The sequence below is a fragment of the Stegodyphus dumicola genome, chromosome 7 (assembly GCF_044657685.1).
Source record: "Stegodyphus dumicola isolate Sdum_Otavi_A_Nest chromosome 7, ASM4465768v1".
NCBI classification, from domain to species: domain Eukaryota; kingdom Metazoa; phylum Arthropoda; class Arachnida; order Araneae; family Eresidae; genus Stegodyphus; species Stegodyphus dumicola.
The window spans coordinates 158,624,333-158,642,140 of NC_140774.1; the positions used below are offsets into that span (position 1 = coordinate 158,624,333).

Consider the following 17,808-nt stretch of genomic DNA (forward strand, 5'->3'; position numbering starts at 1 on the left):
AATTATCATTACAAAGCTGAATTACGGAAAATCTGTATTATTTGCTTCTGAAAATAAATTACTAATAAGAATGACATGATTAGTGTCAAGAAAAATACGAGAAATGCATGAACTTTGTAGAAGCTCAAGGAAGATTATTTGCTATCCACAAATTTCTGTAAATATGGAATGAAATCAGAACCATTTTTTGACTTAAGTATTTGAAATTATTTTAATATGAATTTACGGAGCAAAGATGAGAATTCGGAAAAATATATCTTGAGATAAAGACGAGGTACACGCATTCTCGCTATTCCTGTAGTTCAGTGTTTCCCAAAGTGTGGTACGCGTATCCCCAGGGGTACGGGAAGCATATAAGCACTCTGTACCGCGCCACGCGCCCAGGGAAAACTACGTACTTGTGGTTGGACATACTTTCCGATAACATCATTTTCTCTTGGCGTAATGACGTTTTGACGTGATTCTTACAGTTTTGTTTTCTTTGAATGACGCGCATGAGGGATACGGAAGCGTGAAAATTATTTGTATCCTCTGAATAATGATGCCAAACGAAAAACACTAAGATGCAGCCTTCTGCAGATGGCATCTTGTGTATGGAGTAATAAAAATATAAATATCTTTCAAAGATGCTGTTAATATCAGAAGCAATCTTAAATGTTTAGATTATATAAATAACAGAGTTCATAAATTTAATGCAAAACACAAAACACATTGGATTATACGACGATCTCGACTCAAATGTAAAGCCACATGTGCTAGTAAGTATATTATTATTGAAATTTTCTTGCATTCTGTTCTTTTCGCATTGCAGAAAGTATTTCCTTTGCAACTCTATGTATTATTTCCATGTTAATATCCACGTCTCTCACACTTTTAATATTCTGTTGCCTTAAATGAAAGGAATATGTACATTCAGCTGAATACTCGTATATAAGAAAATGAACTTTCTTCTCGGATAAACACTATTTTTATATAAAGGTAAAAAAGACTTTACAGATTAAAAAACTGACAATCTTCATAAAGTACAAAGAAATGTTCAATTTATACATACGTATCTCTTTTTCTGTGTTCCAGATCTATAGTCGTCTAACTTCAAAAATAAATTTTACTTTTCCAGACTGACTACAAATATCGTGAATTTACTAAGTATTATTACTGTGTGCTCCCAACGTTTTTGCTGTTTGCGAAAACTGATTTGTCTCTGCTTTCGGAGATTGCATCTGCAAAGAATCTATACTTAATGAACATGAAACAATGAATTAATAATCACGAAACCTTTAATAACGGCATTAGCGCACTAGAAGAAATACTGATTTTCCTTTCCATGAAATAAAAGCACTATATTTTTTGCATTAAATTCGCCATACTACACTGCCGTAAGAAGTGTAATCAGCAACAAAAATACAACGCACGTCGTCATTAATGGTAATAATACTTCGCTACCGCTATCAAAGTATAAACAAGCGGCATGGGATGTACTTTCGAGCCCAAGCACAGTTAAGGCGTTTCTATGCGAAGAGGAAATGATGTCATTGGAAACCGTATCCAATCACGAGGTAGGATTTTTCCCTATGCGCGTGGCGCGGTACAGAATGCTTATATGCGTACAGGGAAGAGTTTCGGGAGTACGTGTTGTACCGGAGTTTGGTGGGGCACTGCACCTTGCTTAGCTGCGCCTAATTCTACATTCTCATGAGTCAAGTCAAAACAGTCTTCATGAGTTCAAGTTCGACTACTAAAATTGATGCTGATACTTGAAATGCATAACACAGCATTTGGAGAGTTTGCAAGTGGGCTTGAAAAACTATTTCCCTGATTTAAACAAAAATATTGAATGAATAAGATATCGGTAACATGAACACAACATCCATGCCACAAGATGTGTCGCATGCGGAAGAGCAGTTGTTGGAATTGGCTTCAGACGGATTCTTGAAAAATAAACATAATGAGTGTACTTTAACATCATTTTGGTTACAAATGCAACATGTGTATCCGGTTTTAACAGAAAAAGTTCTGAAATAGATCTTGCCTTTCTAAACTTCATATTTATGTGAAGTTGCTTTTTCAGCATTTGTAGACATTAATTCGAAAAAAGGAACAGACTATTGGACGTGGAACGGCATCTCAGATTAAAATTAACAACCAGGGAACCGAATTATGACGATCTGTCATCTCACAAACAGTTCTCATTAATCCAAATAAATGTTATTTATAATTTAACTTTTATTTATATTTTATTATGAATAATTTTATTTCTCTTTTCTTATTATTTTGTGTAAGTCAAAAAGAAAAATACATATATGTTGATTGTTATTAAAATACATCCATTTTTTTACGAGGGGTACTCAGCGTTAGAAAATTATAGAAGGGGTACACATATGTCAAAAGTTTGGAATAGATCTTGCCTTTGGTTCTTTGGCTCTAGTTTAACATAAACAGAGAGAAACTCCAGTTACCAGAAATAAGATATCCCAAGTTTTGGTTACGTGGATTATTTATTGTTTCTATGTTATCCCTAATTAATTTCGTCTTTCATATGATTTTAGTTTTTTACTTTAATTTCAGTAATGTGAAGATAGTATATTTTACAGTGATGCACTTTTTAAAAGCTATTAACTTAATCTAGATCGATGTGTACAACACAAACCCGTATCATTTTTCGGTGAGTCAGGTACTTGCCAGTAACGGAGTGCTAATGCTGCGTAAATACAGATGTGAAAGTTAATAAAAATACTTAGGAAAAGCAATTATGAAATTAGTTTCAGATATTAAAATCTGATGGACATGGCTCTAATGCTGTGCAGGTGAATTTTCGTTATGATACTCATTTGATTTCTTTATTAAAATCAGAAATCGTTTCAAACTCGGAAAAGGCATTAATACATATTTAGTACTGATTTTCTTATCTTATTACTAGACGGGAATTAAAGAAACATTTTAGTCTCTATATAAGTAGTCTTTTATTTGAAGAGAGGTAGATTATATTGCTTCTTAAGCATAAAATTAGTTTTTTTTTTTTATTTACTTTTAGCACAGTAAATATAAGAACACGTTTATGTCTTTCATTCTAGAATCTATGCAATTAAAACTTCATTTCATTTATTTATTTTAGTTAAAATGGAAATAGCTGTATTTATGGAAGAAAAAATAATTCCACTGCTTAATTTTCTCAGAAAAAAAGGCGTATTTTGTATTGTATTGCGGACGAAAAATTATTTCATTTTTCAAGTATATAACTATACAACATTAGTTAAAATAAAAACAAAAAATTAACGAAAATGTAAAACTCGTTCTATTACATTAAAATAAATATTTGCTTGTCGTATATTAAAAAGGCAACGCGATTATCCGGAGATTTCAAACATTGATTGACTCTCCGGGAACTGCTATACACAAATTCCCGATAGAAATTTAATTGTTTCTTTTAATGCAGCAAAGAACATGAAGTGTGTTCCAATAAAACAAATTCCATGAAGTTCCTTTTTCCCTTAATATCAGTTTTTCCAGCGTTTGATTGTGGCAAAGACTTCACTTTAATGAATAAATATTTTATAATGTGCAAATTTCCAAGTTATCACAGCGCAGTTTTTAAATTCTTTTAAATACGATTGCAAAAATTAACATCTTTTCATTATCCATATCTCCAAATGACCGATCAAAGCAAAATTAGGTGTGATTAGGTTAGATAATTAAACTAGACATAATTACAGACTTAGATGTAATTTTTTTAATTTCTAATAACAAAACAAAGTATCTTGTTTGTAGAAGTGGCATACACTCATTTAAAATCAAATAATTATTTCGAATAAAGTTTCCCGGTGTGGCTTAAATATACATTTCGATTTATAATAATTTTCATTACATTTATAAAATTTTCTACAATGGGTTAGATTCACATACTTTCTTAGAATATTGCTTGTTATTAACTAGTATTTTTAATTTACATTTTCATTTGTATTTTGAATGAAAACTGATTTTTTTATTTTCACCTGATCTTTAAAAAAAAAATCTATATAATGTATTATTATATATTAAACTGCTTATATACTAATACATATAAATATATATTAAATAATAAATCTATGTTATATATTATTATATGTCAAATTTCTTACATACTAATACATTTAATTATATATTAACAAATCAATTTTATTGCTTATTAACTTAAAATATTCTTTTATACATTAGTTTATGAGAAACCATTGCATTCTCCAATGCTGTCATGGTGTAAGTAGTAGCACGTCAGGCTAACTAATATATTGAAGTCTCGGCAAAAATTGTATTTTTAACGTTTTTCGCTCCTGAAAACCTGATGTCTCTGCAAGTTGCTTTTCTCTAAAAATAGGGTACATAAGGGAACTAATAAAAAGTTCCTGCTCCCAAAACTGTATTTTGGAACTGCTATAATAAAATATTAAATTTGTTAAATGAATTAAATTATATGACTTAAATGTAAAAAAGCAATGTAAAGGAAAATTAAAACATTTAAACAACATTTTATTACATCTACATATATATATATATATATATATATATATATTTGTATATACAATATAAAGCATTTCAATTTCCACATAGTTTCATACAATATACATTTATAGTATAGACGAATTATCCTTCTATAAAATCACAATTTACATCATTTTCCAACCAACGATGTCTCATTTTGGTAGAAAAGCATGGAATTGGCATAAAATGTTTCGCAAACATCCTTTCGATAAGCTCATCCGACGTGGATTCCGAAAAAAAAAAAAATTTTTTTTGTGCCCGAATCCATGTTAGTTTGATAAAGAATCCACATCATTAGGATTACGGTTTTGATTTAACACATTCGCCGTCATGATGGTCGTCATAATTACCAAAACTGAATTTTCTTTTTGTGCTAGCTGGTTTAACGGTAATCTTAGGGGCATAAATGAAAGTAAGCCTGTATTCTTTTTGTATCTGTATTTTTTTTAAAATTAATTTGGTCTCTTTATTTTGTATTTTCTAACCCAGTCTTTCCTTTCTTATCAGATGGTACAAAATTATTTCTGCTTTAAAGAATTATCCTTTTACTATATTTCTCTTTTTGCAACTAAGCTTAGGTTTTCCTTCTGCAGGCAGAAATACTTCATTGGTTCATTTTATATATATAATCCCCTTAAAATATGTTAACTATGCATAAAGAACCCAACCCAAGACTTTATGGTTGGACATGCCCTTAGCAGAATCTTCCAAAAATGTCTGTAACGTTACTTTACTGCAGCTGCCATCTCTCCTGATAAAACTGGGAGTTTCCTGACTTTTGATTTAACTGAATTAAAATCATCTCGCCTAAAGCAGCTAAAATCATCAAACTGTAGATCTGAAAAACCGTTCACTTTCAGTTTTCAGAGGACGGTTCAATAAAGAAAATTTTCATGTTAAATTCACTACAAAAAGAGGGGGCAAGTTGCTATAATTTAATGAAATTTCAATTGTGAAAATTCGCAATTTTCCTCAAATGAATTTTAGCGTAGATTTTATAATTAACTTGGTAACATAATTCCATCTAAACTTTTATTCAGTACAGAGATTTGTACAGGTGATCTTCCTCCTCCCTCCCGGCATTCGGGGGTTTTCTGCATAAAATTTTAAGAAATTTTAAAATCAAATCAAATTAGTCGCAAAACATTAAAACATACTTAAAATTTGACTCGTTGTTAACCTAATAAATTTTATATCAAACTCTTGTTACATTTAGTTTAATGAATGCATAAGTGACTTGACAAAAATTTTAACTTTACCCAAGTATTATAAAAAAAATAATAAATTTTAAACCATTTTTTTTCTTTCAAAGTCATACTTATCAATTTCAAGAATTCTTTAGAAAAGCTATCACAATGCAGCACTAAATGCTTCGGTTATTTCAAGGTTGGTAGCTACGCTTCATATTGTATTACAATTAGATTATGTTTCGTTACTATAAATTTCTCATTCACCTTTTTCAGCAAGTAAAGCCAAAACATGAAACTTTTTCTGCCATACATCAGTGATTTGTGCTGAATGGAAAGCACTAGTGACGGCGAATGTGTTCTGTAACCACTATAGGAAATTTTAAAAATCCGTCAGCACATTAAACTAAATTTAAGTTTTCTGTTGAAAGAAAAGATGTTTTATTTTGTCAATTACTTAACTTAAATAGTTTTTCTTACACAAGCAAGTTTTTAAACTGGACCCGTTTTTCAGAAAACAAATAAAACCACAAAAATTACATTATCATACAAATGCAGCAACGAATAAAAACCAGAATACCATGAAATATACAAATATTTACCAAAACAATTACTGATTTATAAATATAAAACACATTTAATGATTTATAATATGAATATAATAAATACGAGACAAATTTACTAATTTACAAATATGATAATAATAAATATTACACAAATGTACTGATTTATAAACTCTATTCCCTCATACCGTATTTACTCGTGCGTAATTTTACATATTTTTTTCCTTAATTTTACTTCTCGAAAATTGAGAGAGGGAATATTACGAAGTGTTCACACTTCTAAGGGAAAGAGTAGAAAAGAAAACATATGCCAGATATATAAACAGCTGCAATAATATATCTGTTAGGTTCCTATTACTATTATTATTATTACTATTACTACTAACAGTCAAACTTTCGATTAATCGGCATAATCCCGAAAGCGACATCCAAGGTTAACTCAAAACCTCCGTTCATCAAAGGATAGTTAAAGGAACACAGAAAAGAGGTCCCTATATTATACTTAACATAAAAATACTATTAACAATTCACTTACATTTTCAAGCAGTTAAATCGGAAGAATAAGTTCCATATGTGATGTAAATAAAATAAGAATTCAAAAAAAGAAAACGAGAAAAAAGAAAGAAAGAAAAAAAGACGCATTGTTAAGCCGGAAGAATAAACATCATTAGAAATGAAGAAAATAAATTATAAAAATATTAAAAACAATATTTACAAGAGAACATGCCCAAATCTATTAATTCAAAGTAACGTAAATAAATCAATTACAACGTTTTGTTTGAAAGATGGTTAAATTTCACAATAATATAATGTATATCATAGTATAATGTTTATACATTTCTAATTACATTCAATTAAATTTTTAGATAGAACCCAGTTAATCTGCAAGCTAAACGGAAATTAACTGTATTTAATTTCTACACTGTATTATATCAGTCAGCTTTTGCTGAAATGAAAATTTCTTGCTGAGCTATTCTTGCATAATTTAGATTTGAAGTTTCTTATTGTGGATTAAAAGCAATACAAATAAATTTTTAAAAGATTTAAGGATGAAAACCTTTTGTAGAATATTTTAAAATCTTCAGTGCTTATAGTACGTTAGTTGAACTATACTCTATTACTTTAAAATTGGCATTTCAATGTCACAACGAACCTCTGCTCGTTCACGATCTTAGCCTGAGTCGTCATGAACGCACACAAGAGATAAAGGGAATTTAGCAAATTATAAAATTTAACCATCTTTCATAACAGTAATTACCATGGTTGCGAGGCAAGACAGAAAGGGAATAATGACGTTGAATTACCTATAAGCAGCAAGGGAAAGACAAAGAAGTTAGACGAGAAATGCTCGTTTTCATGTACTATGATGTCTCATACTTCCATTTTAACACCTCTTGGAGATCGAATATCCAGAAATGATGTCTTTACAACCTGTAACAGCCCACTCTTTTTTTCTCTTAAGCTACATGGAAAAAGAGGATAAATGGCTTCTAAATACACATGTTAAAAATGTGGATCTCAAAAATGTCACAAATTGATTATTCTTGTGAAGGAGTTTATTGCTCAAATCTAGGAAGTATGTTGAAAATTAGGGACCCTTTTATAATGGTGCATCCTATATAAGTGCCGGCATCTTATACTAACCGACCACTGTTCGAAAAAACAAAAACTTTCATAGAGGTGCCCAAAACTTTATAAAGATCAGCTTTTAATTTGAAAATATAACTACTACTATTTCAACTGAAATTTTTGCAAAGAGCCAGCATCTTCATGCCATCACGGCATCGCTACGCAAACAGAGCATTACTTTTCTACTATGGTTAACCAAGCAAATGAAACAAGCAAAGCGGTATACCAACTTAAAAGTATCCACATCTTTGTGAAGTTTGCTGTTTTTCAAGTTAGAAAATGAAATGCATAAAGGTGTTGCCACCTTCGTGACGCCGAAAATTATGCGAAAACATTTTTTGGAAACAAAAAAAGTTTCCAAATTGTACTTTAATAATAGTGGAAAGGAAAAAAAGGCAGGAGTAAATACGGTAGGTGTTTAGGATATAGACGTAAAAAACAATAATGAAAACTACAACATTTCTGAACAATAGGATTATTGTGAATAAGATGTTAGCTACCTCGTCAGAGGTTATGGAATTTACAATTAAGAATGAAAATAAGTGAAACAATATTTTCATTACGCATTATGAATACCACATAACATTAAAATATATAATATTTACATATACGGTATAAAGTATTGTAAATACTACGTAACAATAATATATATATAACGAAAAGGTTAAATTATTCATGACTGAGGTACATAAAGTAGAATTTTATTTCTGTTTGAGTTACATAAAGTAAAATTTAATTTCTGTTTTAATTTAAGTACTTTAAATTTTTGAGGATGCAAATAATAACTGGCACTTAATTTAAACATTGTTCAACGAAAGACTCAGGCACAAGTTTTCATCTGTAAATATAGTAACGTGAATTCCTCAAATGTTTTGAACTGTATTGTTCGTAATTCGAGAATCAATGCTTTTTTCTGATATGGTGGGCTTCTTCTCGTTATTTTGTTATTTTTTTGGGGGGTGGGACTTAAAACAATTTTTATTAAAATTAGTTTCGCGAGTTAAAAACAATTGAATAAATATTGGCATCAGAAACTCTCTAAGCGGAATTTGTCTAAAATTTTTGCCCTGTCTTATTACGTTAAATTATGCAATTATGAATTACTCATCAACGCGCTTGGCAACTATTGTCACTGCATGAAACATTGCATTGCGATTCACCAGTGACTGTCAACCCATAGGTTTACTTTATGTTTAATTATGACACCTGGAATGGTTTTTATCAGAATTCACCAAACATTTTAGATTGTTAAGCTGCGTTCAGACGACGGTATAAAGGGTATAAGTAGTTTAAGCCGAGCTGCGTTGCCAGGCAACCAGTCTGTACTTACGTCACAAAATCTGGTTTAATGCTTTCAGCATAAAGGTCGAAGTTTTGAACTTTATGCCAACTTGGGATAAGCGTCGACCAGTCAGCGAAACATGAATGGGAAAACAGAGCAGGAAAGCTGTAGACACCACCACGCATGCGCAAATATAGCTTCTCTAATTGGCACCCAATTAGACCCTGTGTCACAGGTGTGAACGGAACTCTCGCATTTTATTCCTTGTGACTATGCCTCTGAGACATTTACGCCTTCGTCTGAACGCAGCCTTAGGCTCTAACGATGTTAATTCACATGCATTTATTACCCATGCAATAATGGAAGCAGGGCTGGATTTACAAAAGTGGAGGCACCTCATAAGATAATAGCTCATTATTGCTTAAGAATGTAATAATTTACTTATCATAAACCTAATAATCATTACTGATGTAAACTTAATAATATTAATTTACTACATAGTAAACTTAATAAATTATAAATCAAATAATTTACTATTTTCTCATTTAAGTTTTTTTCTAAACTTTTTGTATTTTTTATTTTCATGACTTTACATTATTTTATGTTGTGTAAAATAGAAATTCATATATATATTTTAAACGATGATTTCCCGGTTGGACAAAACTGCAATAAAGAATTGAACCTGAAGAATTCATATTGATTTTATAACAAACCTTCCTCATGGTTACACTCGCGTGGTGTAACTAGTAACATATCCGGCTGACAAATAGAATCCAAGCGAGAACACAGCTGATTTTGCACGTTAAAATTTTACATATTTTAAAGCATTTTAGAAGAATTTGGAGACCTCCTAAAGGAGTCAGGGCATATACCTCTTTTGCTCTTGTATAAATCGAGCCCAACTATTGCCACCGCGCCAAACACAAGATTTTCATAATTTTCTTTAAGAAAGAATTTAAAATCTTCAATTTATTTTTCAGATTTATTTATTTTTCATTTGTTTAATAAATCTGCTAAGCTGCTTTTTGCTACAGACAGCAAAAATGTAAGAAACGTACATCTTGATAGTTTTCTGCAGTGTTTACAATGCTGGTCAGTTTTGCTTTATTTCAATTTCAATAAATATACACTCTGTATCGTTTTATATATATTTAATAATATTAATATATCCAACTGACCATCTTTGTGAACATTTGCTGCAGTATTGAAAATCATGAAAATAATTTCTAACGCCACATGTTACGTAAGTCGGTTCAGAATCTCTGGTTTTGTTTTATCTTAAACATAATTTTCATTAAAATTTCGCTAAAAACAATTCCATAATATTTTCTTAAAATTCTAAGCGGATTTTCAACAAGCAACATTTATGGTAATGCACGAAAAATAATACGACATCGAAAAATGCAACAGACATCCGATAACATTTAGTACAAATCCGATTTTTGGTCCACAAGCAACCTAATGGTAACCGTAACTAACAAAAATTAGAAACGTAGTTCCAATTTTTTACTAAACATTTCACTACGCCCTTAAAAGACGGACAAGAGGTGTATGGCAAGAGGTGGAATATAGCAGACGACTTCATAGTTTCCCCAGTTTTACATAGCTTCTTCATAAGGGGGGGGGGTAATTTCTTTCTTCTTGTAAGTAATTCATCCAACAATTAAAATGCGTTAAGCGAAATCGCGTTCAGCGAATAAAACAAACAACAAGAATACAGTCGACTTCAGATTAACCCGCTAATCCCGAGGACGATGTCCTCCATTATTTTCAAAATTACGGCAGTTAAAATCACAGGGTAAGAAATAGCTCATATTATAATTAACAGAAAAGCACGTTTTTGAAACTTCACTTGTATTTTCAAACAATTTAATCTGCAGAATAAATCATTGGGTTACGCAAATTAAATCAGTGAATTCAAAACAAAAGCAAGACATTGTTTATAGCAAACAAACAAAAATAAATAAATAAACAGCATTCGAAATGAAGAAACTAATGTAAAAATAGCGTTAAAAACATTTACAAAAGAACTTGAATAATGGCATTGATTTCTAATTCGCATAAAAATGTCGTGTAAAGCTTTTTAAATTTTTATTGCAAAAATGTTTATGTATTTAGGATTACGTACGATTAAATTAACTAGTGTTGTGGATAAAAAAAAAAAAAAAAAAAAAAAAAAAAAAAAAAGGACTCCCAAATCATCAGTTATCCCATGGGGCATGGTTAATATGGAGTTGATTGTGCTTCTTTTGTCATAACCCCGCATACTATTTCATTTATAATATTCCCAACTGGTCAGTTCTAAAAACGTTTACAAGGTTATTTCAAATTCATAAAAGCGGTTTCTCTTAAGCGTATACTATAGAATATAGAACTGTTAGGATTTCTAAATTCAAACTTACCATAGTCTGTTACTTTAAAACAGGCACTTGAAGGCTGTAGCGACCCTTCCCTCATATACGATTGTAATGTACATCGTCATCACCGAGCAGAGAGAATTAGGAGATTTTAGCAAATTACTGGATTTCTACCTTTTTCCGCAGCAGTCGTTAACAAGGTTACGAGTCATGCTTTGGGAAAGGGACAGAAATGGCCTTGATGTGCCTATTCTGAAGTAACAGACTATAGTGCATGACTGCTATTAGTGTTAACAAATAAATGTCACTTAAGCTATTTCCTTTTTTTTCAAACCCTCATACAGAGGGAAATAACATATTTTTTCTTTTCTCTCATAAAAACAAGAAAGAGGGCGAAAAGTACTGTACTACATTTCCAGACTGTCTTAATCGGTCCCTGGATAATTGTTGTACTGCAATATACACGGACAACGTAACGAAACAATGTACAGAGAAAACAGTAGTGAGGTCGGTTCTCAAAGAGATTTCAGGGCTCACTAATCGCTTAAAGTCAAATACACTTAAGCTCACACAAAGAAATGAAAAACTGTACTTCGGAAAAAGAAAATACAAACTTACAGTCTGACCACGCTAGTGCATAGAAACTTACGACGCCGCTAAATCAGCAATATCTAAGACACATAAGGTACGTATATAACGAAGCGGTTTTATACCAACCAAGGTCAGTCGATAGACAAGGTTATGCTCTTTCAAGGTTAAAACTTACTCTTTCAGTTGCTCCAGAAGAGTAACGTATATTATCTATCTGCTCAATGACGCCACTGTACTCACAGAAGTGGGAGAAACAGAAACACAATTATTTTTTTAGAAGACTTACGACTCAAAGAAGTAAAATTCCTCAAATGATCTCGATCGAGATGAGCAAACCTTGACAATGACTACACAGCAAAATAGAGGCGAAGTTTAAAGTTTTAAGGAATTTAATTTCAAATAATGCTGTTTATTGTAGAAGTAAAACCGATATTTCTGTTTACGATGCGAAAGTAGTAGCTTTCTTGCCTACTAGTATTAGAAACGTTCTTATCTGAGCTGTTTACGTTACGTAACGTTACGCCAACATACGTTTAACAGCCATACATTTAAATCAATGTTTCCGCTGAATGAAATACTGCACTGCCATCCACGAGTAACTGTCACGTCATAAGGTGACCGAAATACTGCGCTGTATCCGCAAGTCACCCACGAGCAATGGCCTTACCCTTCCCAGCGTTATTGGTTTGGTCGTGAAATTTCAATGTTTCCTAAAATGTCATAAATAAGTAGTATCTTTTTTTAATTATAATTTCAAAATGACCCTTCCATTTTATACCTTGACTTCTTTTCTTCTAATACACATCCACCTAGAAATCGGATAGACTGGGAGCTAGCAGAAATTTTCATGTATAATGAATTTAATGGTAACTAAGTAGTTCTTAGTTACTTTATTTTATATTAGTGAATTGTCGAAATTTTTTGTGACGCTCCACGCCAGCGACCATGAACTTGTAAAATACCGGTAAGTAACTGTATAGCCAATGAGAATGATCATAGGGATAATAATTGTTACAGCTTTTATAATCAAGCCTTTATAGTGTGATAACTAACTGCCATTATAATCAATGAGAATAATTATAAATATAATAAATTATTACAATTATACTCATTTCACTATTATTTTAGAAATGTCAAAATTAGATTATTTTACAGACTTTTAAAATTTCAGCATATCGGTAACTCATAATTTATTATAGGTAACTGACATTTACAGCATTATTTTACAACTGATAATTTAATTTAGAGCAAGGCCAACTGATAATTCATGATTTATAACTGACATTTGAAGCATCAGTATAATTAATAAAAGATGTTTCTAACCTACAAACTACGGTAGAGAATTCACCCCTCATGTCTGGGTTTGGTCCAAAAGTGAATATTTATGTCAGTGTCATTGCAATGGTCAGACTGCTGTCAGTAACAACACTGAGAGGTAAAGAATTTGGGACGTATACAAAATATCATTTTTTGACTTTTCACTTTTTTTTTACGCACGGCGAAATATAGAGTTTTGACAAAAAATATAGATATACGAATGTTTCTAATACTTTTGTACCATCTATTACAGCGGTTCGTAAACTTTTCCAGTCCACAGATCCCCTTCATACGACTTGCATTTTACCGCGCCCTTAGCTATTAATTGAAGTCATATTTTTATTATAGCTCTCATAATGATAGTAAATAACAAAGTTTTAAAACAAAACTTCCTTCAGAACCCAAGGAGTCCAAGACTACAGTTTAAGAACCGCTGATCTACAACGAAGCAAGTAGGATATGCCAGAAGTAAGTGAGTTGTTAACACAACCACCTTCGAAGAACACCACAGAAAACAAACGTGGAAATATTCGCTCACGGTCACAGAGACAGACGAGTACTTGGTTCTTCACATTTCTCGAGAAATAGTGTTTTCCAGATTTAGTCACTCTGCGAAACCGTTTGGAGCATAGCTACAAATAGAAAAACAATTTGATTTAGAAAAGCACAACACTGACTTTTCCTCCAAAAATTTCTGGTGGATAAAGAGGCTGTCTTCGCAGTTGGTCTCTTTTGGTGCAGAATTCCGAGTCAGTCTCGTTTTCAGCGCAATCTTGGTCAAAGACCAACATTAAGGAACAGGAATCCGTTTTTCACAAATATCACCCGTCTCTACAAGATGGCTCCTTAAGAGTGAAGAGGACAGTGATGAAGAGGGGGAGTTTGGAACATATTTTTCGTCTTCCTAGGACTCGAGTTGGATCTTCCAGCGGAGACGAATTGACGGCGAATTCGAAAGCTCGAATGGAAGATTTAGTCTATTTTCATCATTTAACCTGAAAGATAAAAAACAAGTTATCTTTACTACAGATTAATGTTTACGACTTTAGATTAATGTCTACGACTACAGATTAACGTCTAAAAATTAGTTATTAATCTGATGACTATAGATTAGAGTCTAAACAAATTAATTTTCGATCTGACTGACGATTAGAGATTAAAATTTAAGAAAGTTAGTCCTTAATCTCAAGATTATTCATTCAAGTTTAATGTCAAAACTCTTAGTCTCATGATTGCAGAAGTCTAAAAAAAAAAATAGTTTTTAATTTCAGGACTTCAGATTCTTAAATTCATTCAAGTTTAATAAAAATTAACTCTTAGTCTCGCGATTGCTGATTAAAGTCTAAAAACATTAGCCTTCAATCTGACGCTTACAAGGTTAAGTTTAATAAAAGTAACTCTCAATCTGACAATTGCAGAAAAAAATAACTTCTTATCAATTATAGATTATGCTCTCTGTTACATATATATATATCCTATCGCTTAAATTCTAAAACAAACTAGTACTAGTAGGAGTTGACCATTAAAATTATTTTAAAAAAAATTAAAACTAGCATAAAAAGTAATAAAAGTATTTTGCTTATCTCCTTAGGGAATAAAATTTATTACGTTTTAAAATCAAATATTTATTGTTGAATATAGTAAAAATTCTCTCAAAAACAATTTAAATTCTAAAACCTTGCTGTTGTATTTCCCGTTACGTTTCAAAGTGATATTGTAGAAACCTTATATTATCGTTTACCTACATCCCCCCCCCACACACACAAAAAAAAAAAAAAAAAAGAGAGAGAGAGAGAGAGAGAGAGAATTAAAAAATAAGTAAGAGCCATACAAACATTTTGCTTCTCTTCTTAGAAAAAATATGACGAGAACCCCCCATGACTTCCTCGTACGGCCTTATTAAATTATATAATTTCTTTGCTTCACTTCATTAAACTTATTTCCTCGAAAAATTTTAACTTCAACCGATCCCTCAAGGCAAGTTAAAAAAGACATTTAACACTGCAAATTTTGAAATCAAATATCCTGGTTAATTTTTGTCATACGAGAGTCGAATATAAGTATATAAACATGGAGATTGCATTCAAAGTTAAAATTTCGCTATTTATCGAAAAATAATTTTTTTTTTTTAATTTGGCATTGCTAAAACATGACTATTTTCGTCATTTAAAACACTCCTATAATTGGAAGTAAATGATTGTGGCCAATGATTGCGAAAGTAAAGGCCGGGAAAGGATTTTTAAGCCGGATAAGGGGATGGGTATACGTATAGGTTTGGGGTATACATTTCGTTTTTATACGTATATTCGTGATTTTCTGAACATTTCTTCTTTTTACAACCAAAATTACTTAAAAAGTATAGGATACTACTTTTATGTAAGACTATACTTGGACTAAACGTAAAAGGACTAAGGTACTTTAACTAATATACAACATAGCTATTTCTCTGGAAAGATCTTAAGAAAAATCTTTGATGCTGTAACATTGACGGCTTGTGGCTTCAAGGATATAACAACGAATTACATCAATAGGATAAAAAAGCGATATCATGATAAAATTATATAAAGAAACTGATATTAAAATTCGCCGTTATGAAATCTATTGTCATATTTTCCGAACGAATTCTTCTTCCATAACATTTAAAAGTTTTGACTGCAAACCTATGTGAAAACGAATCACAGGAAGGCCCAGGAAACGATAAGTTAGACTGCTTCGGCAATGACTTTAAAATCATTTAAATTACAAATTGGAAAATACTGGCCAAATGGAGAGAGGAATGAAAGATGATTCTAATGAAAGTAATGACCATGGCCCATCCTGGATTGTCTTGCTAACAGAAGATGAAAATAATTTCTCTGATGTGTTAGTAATTATGTAAGAGTGAGGTTAGAAAGAAGTTACTTTACTCACCATGGCAGGCCGGAGCGACACTCCGATCACCAAACTTCGCACTTTTTCTCTGGGTTCATGGCACTTTTGGCTGGACAGTTGAACTCTCGGGCAAAGTCCATCGAGTTGGAGACAGTTCCAATCACCCTGCAAACACAAAAACATTAACGTAACTGAGAAATGAGCTCCATCCCGTGGCATTTGATGAATGGATTCTTTGAAATTTGGACTAGAAGGTTTTGTACATCGCTAAACATTGAGTGTCTTTCTTACCTGAATTTTGCGGGACTGTGCGGGTCGTTCAGGATCTGCAGATGAGTAGCTTCCGGCGTGCTTGTGGAACACCAAACTTGGGCGAATCCGATAAAGAAGAGCTGATTGTTGGTGAGAGGTATGGCAGGCAGGGGCAGTTCCTTAATGTGATTCTTCACCCAGTCCTGGTACGCCTGAAAGGAAAAAAAAATTTTACAAGAAACATATTGAAAATCATATATATAAATAAATACATAAAGTAAGAAATTTACAACTAATATTTCACAAAGACCAGAAACTGAAATTCATAATTAATAAATTTCAAATAATCATATAAATGTAACCTAGAATTTTAAATGTTAAACCCAAAACAGTTCAAACAAGCATAACCCCACTTCAAAAAACTTTTATGAAATTTGGTGCAAAATGAACAAAAACAGAAGAGGAATTCAATTATCCTCAATGTCACCTCATCAGGGAGGGAGAAACTTTGAAATTAATTGAAATCTCTCTCCTACAAAACTCCTTGCTTTTCTGTATCCAGAATTAGCCGATGAACCATTTCAATGTATTTTAAGTATAATTATAATAGCTCACCTGAAAATTCTGGCGCTTCCCCAAAGCAAGTCAAACACAAAGTAAATTCTATTTAGAAAAATTAGAATAAGCTTAAATAAAGAGAATTCTATCCTTTCAAAAGAATTGAAAACAAAAGTGAAAAAACAAAATAGTTCAGCGAAAAATTTTAAATCAAAATGTTTACCTTCAATTAGATAATCCAATCAATTAAGATGTAGTTGGAAAAAACTATTTTAGAACACATAAAAAGTAATTAAGAACTTCCACCACTCTTATTAGACTCTAGCCTAAACATGAGAGTCGAAACAGAAAATCATCATTCAAGCACTATTCACATGCTGAAATAGTATACGTCCTGAGAAACGTACACACACTGTCCAATAGTGACAAGCAAATGTTTTACTTTTTTTACAGTATTTAAATATTGGCACTAAACAAAGGAAGCTATAAACAACATGTTCATGAAGCATTGGCAAGAAAGAAAGGTGAGCGTGGATTACAAAAAATGCTAGATTAGGGATAGTGAAGTTATGATTCCATTTTAACTCTATTGCTATAAAGGTGTATGTATGTATTATTATTATTATTACCTTTCTGCATTATATTAATGCATGTATCATGAAGGTTACGTAAGAAGCATGAAGGTATGA

At 31.6% G+C, this 17,808-nt stretch overlaps 1 protein-coding gene across 4 annotated transcripts in view; it reads right to left on the bottom strand.

Annotated features, from left to right (window-relative positions):
- The window catches only part of Nep3 (M13 family metallopeptidase neprilysin 3), a 169,666-nt gene that overhangs the window by 25,672 nt on the left and 126,186 nt on the right, over nucleotides 1-17,808 (bottom strand). For 3 of the 4 annotated variants that reach the window (XM_085820979.1, XM_085820978.1, XM_085820980.1), the window contains 3 exons: nucleotides 16,601-16,773; nucleotides 16,349-16,474; nucleotides 4,484-14,433 (listed from right to left, as the gene is read on the bottom strand). In XM_085820979.1, coding sequence (XP_085677105.1) covers nucleotides 16,375-16,474; nucleotides 16,601-16,773 — 273 coding nt within the window. In that variant the 3' untranslated portion in view covers nucleotides 4,484-14,433; nucleotides 16,349-16,374. Of the gene's footprint in view, nucleotides 1-4,483; nucleotides 14,434-16,348; nucleotides 16,475-16,600; nucleotides 16,774-17,808 lie in introns of those variants that run through there. The other variant, XR_015042219.1, reaches the window with a different exon arrangement.